The following is a 2,815-nucleotide window of genomic DNA, read 5'->3' on the forward strand; positions in this document are numbered from 1 at the left end:
AAGCCCGGCTACCATTTTCCGTCTCTTCGTCTCTCGTGCGCTCGTCCTTCTTTCGCATCGGCGAACCAGCCTCGAGGAAGAAGAGAAAATTGTTGGTACACGGTCGTACGAGCCCATAAAAATCACGCTCCTCTCTTTTCCTTCCACCGATGGATTATTGACTTTGCGTTTGTTCGACTCGGAGGCTGAATCTTCCCCGACTGCGCCAGCGTCCTGTCCAATCTGCCCATCCATGGTTTTTCTTTCGTAGATTGAGGCCACACGGGTCGCATATTGGATCGAGATTCGCCGGAAATCACAATGTTTACCTTCTGAGAGTCCCGGCCTCCGGTTCGACCTCTTCATCGCCCCGATTCAACGAGAAAAAGATTTCGGGAGCGACGAACGTTCATATTAAATTGTAATCGATAAATTCCTTTCTTGCGTTTCTATCCATTCCAATTTACCACAATTATACGATAAAAAGTTCCATTTCTCTCTCACAATGTATTCGTCTACTTCGCCGCAACCTAACGAGGATATCGACGATCTTAACAAGAAAAAAGGAAGATCGTTCAGAAGCTACGAACGTGTTTGGTTGCACGCGAAGCGACGCGCAATTTGCTCGGTAGATGATGCCGTGGAACCGAAACAGGAGTTTATACTTAAATGACGAAACCAGAACACAGCTTTGTCGCATCGGCTGGAAGCCAAATTGGAAGCCGACAGCGCGACTCGAAAGTACCGACGGCAACGGTACGGACAGACAGACTGACAGACGACCAGAGGAGCACCGTTAAAGTCTCTTGCATCCTGTAAAACGCTCGCACGCGAGAGAGAAGCAACGAATCTGGCTACCGGTCGCGGCAGAGACGGCTCGCGACTACACGAGCAGAAAGCCAAAGCAAAGCCACGTTTGGCCAGTATTAGACGCGCCAACGGCCGGTTTAATTACTCTCTTCATAGAGACACTAAATATTCGACTGTCTGTGAGGTGGCCGACCGGACTCGACAGCTGCGCGCATACTGCCGTCCCCGTCTCTCATAGAAACGATAATTACGCGGGCAAAGCTCGCCTACCATCGCCGCACGACTGTCACGTTACCTGTCTAATCCTGACTTCGATCGTTCCTCGCTCGATTTCTCTCGATCCGCCGTCATTCTGGTTGCCTCCCTTTGCGCGGATTAAAGTGCTCGCATCAGAAGTGAAAGGAAATTTTCAGGTAAAGAGGTTGAATTGATACTAAACCAAGATCGATATTTCCGCGATCTTCAATGGGAATATACAGGTATAGAGAAGAGGAACGCACAAAGATTCACCTAGATCTTTTACAACTTCATTTACCAACTTCAGGTAAATTTGTTTCCGACTTTTCTCCAGTACGTTCACGCCTTCGACTCCTAATTGATTCGAAACGCGTGTGTCGCGTTTGGCGACAGAACTTCTCTTTTCAAACTTTTCTTCGTGCAACCGAACCCCATGGAAATCTCGTTTCCCGAGCAAACGTGAGCTGTCGCACACGTACACGCGCGAAAGCCGTACGGAAGCTAGGAGAGAGAAAAGACAAAGCTGGAATACGCTGCGAAATAATATAGCTCGTCTTTTAAAGGAGACAGCTTCGACTCTCTCTGTCTCTATGTATATCTCTTCGCCTACCAGCCATCTTCTTCCTCATTCGACGACCTCACCCCGTTTTAATTAGCTTCACCGACTGGTAAACAACAAACCCTTATTTCTCATGAATTAATTTTCAACAATTCCAACCGGGTTGCGCTGGCTCACGCGCAGCACCAGCTTGCTGCTAGCTCCCGCATCGCCCGCTTTTATTCCGCGAAGAAGGGTTCGCGTCTCGCTGCGTAACGAGCATCCCCTTTGACGTGCTAGTACCTAGTGCACTGGTTGGCTTCCTGAAATATCTGGGACACGTTGCCTCGTCCGTGCGTTTCTTAACAGCAAAGAAACAATGCTGGAACGAGGCTAACGCGAATCTGCGACTCTTTGTTCGAGGAACGAATGATAATAACATATTTTTCTAAACGAGGTTATCTTCACGATCGAAGTTTCGCTTCAGTCCACCTGGATAGTTTGCAGTAAACTATATCGTTATGGCTGTTCTCCGTGGATATCCCAACATAGTTCATTTCAGCCGACGCGAAGGTGAATCATCGTCGGGGGCGAATATTCAAGCGAGCAGGTAATCGCGGTAAGGAGGACGCATTGCGATGGAAGAAAATTTGAGCGAGAACGGGAAGAGGAAGGCGAAGGGGTAGAGCGGATAGGAGAGCAACCACGGCTTATACCAGCGCGAGACGCTCATCTGCATTTCAATTCGCGCGCCCTCGCCAAGATTTCCACGCTGCACCCTGGACGTCCTGTACGAGCGAGCACGCGGCCTCGCTTCAACACTCTAGAGCTAGAGAGAAGGTCGCGTGTCTGCAGTGGAATCCGATACGATGGATTTGGGATTGCCACGAGGTCGTTTCGAGCACACGCGGTTCTAAGCTGAACGATGGACGAACGAGTCGGAAGCCAAGAGCCTTTCCGCCTTGAACCAACTACACGTGTTCCTGTCTCTGATTAAACTATCGGCTCATGGAAACGCTATTTTCTGGCTGACGAATGGGTAGCATTGGTTCGACTAATATATGCGAAGAATTCTCTATAACTTAGGTGAAAAGTAAACTTACCTTGCCGACACCGGTGAGCTCCTTGACGCCTATCCTCCGCAGAAGAGCCGGAGGCGCTGGAGGAGGTGATTTGAGAAGAAGGGCGGCGTATCCATTCGGAAAGATTGGTTGCTCGTCGGAGCCGATGTTCTCGTCGCCGGAGCGACGT

General features: G+C 49.7%; 1 protein-coding gene across 1 annotated transcript in view; it reads right to left on the reverse strand.

The window, feature by feature from the left end:
* Positions 1–2,815, reverse strand: part of LOC100745168 — a 270,561-nt gene that overhangs the window by 95,463 nt on the left and 172,283 nt on the right. The window contains exon 8 of the mRNA XM_024366882.2: positions 2,668–2,815. Within this exon, the coding sequence (XP_024222650.1) occupies positions 2,668–2,815 (148 nt within the window). The remainder of the gene's footprint in view (positions 1–2,667) is intronic.

The sequence above is a fragment of the Bombus impatiens genome, unplaced genomic scaffold (assembly GCF_000188095.3).
Source record: "Bombus impatiens unplaced genomic scaffold, BIMP_2.2 scf_0248, whole genome shotgun sequence".
Classification (NCBI taxonomy): Eukaryota; Metazoa; Arthropoda; class Insecta; order Hymenoptera; family Apidae; genus Bombus; species Bombus impatiens.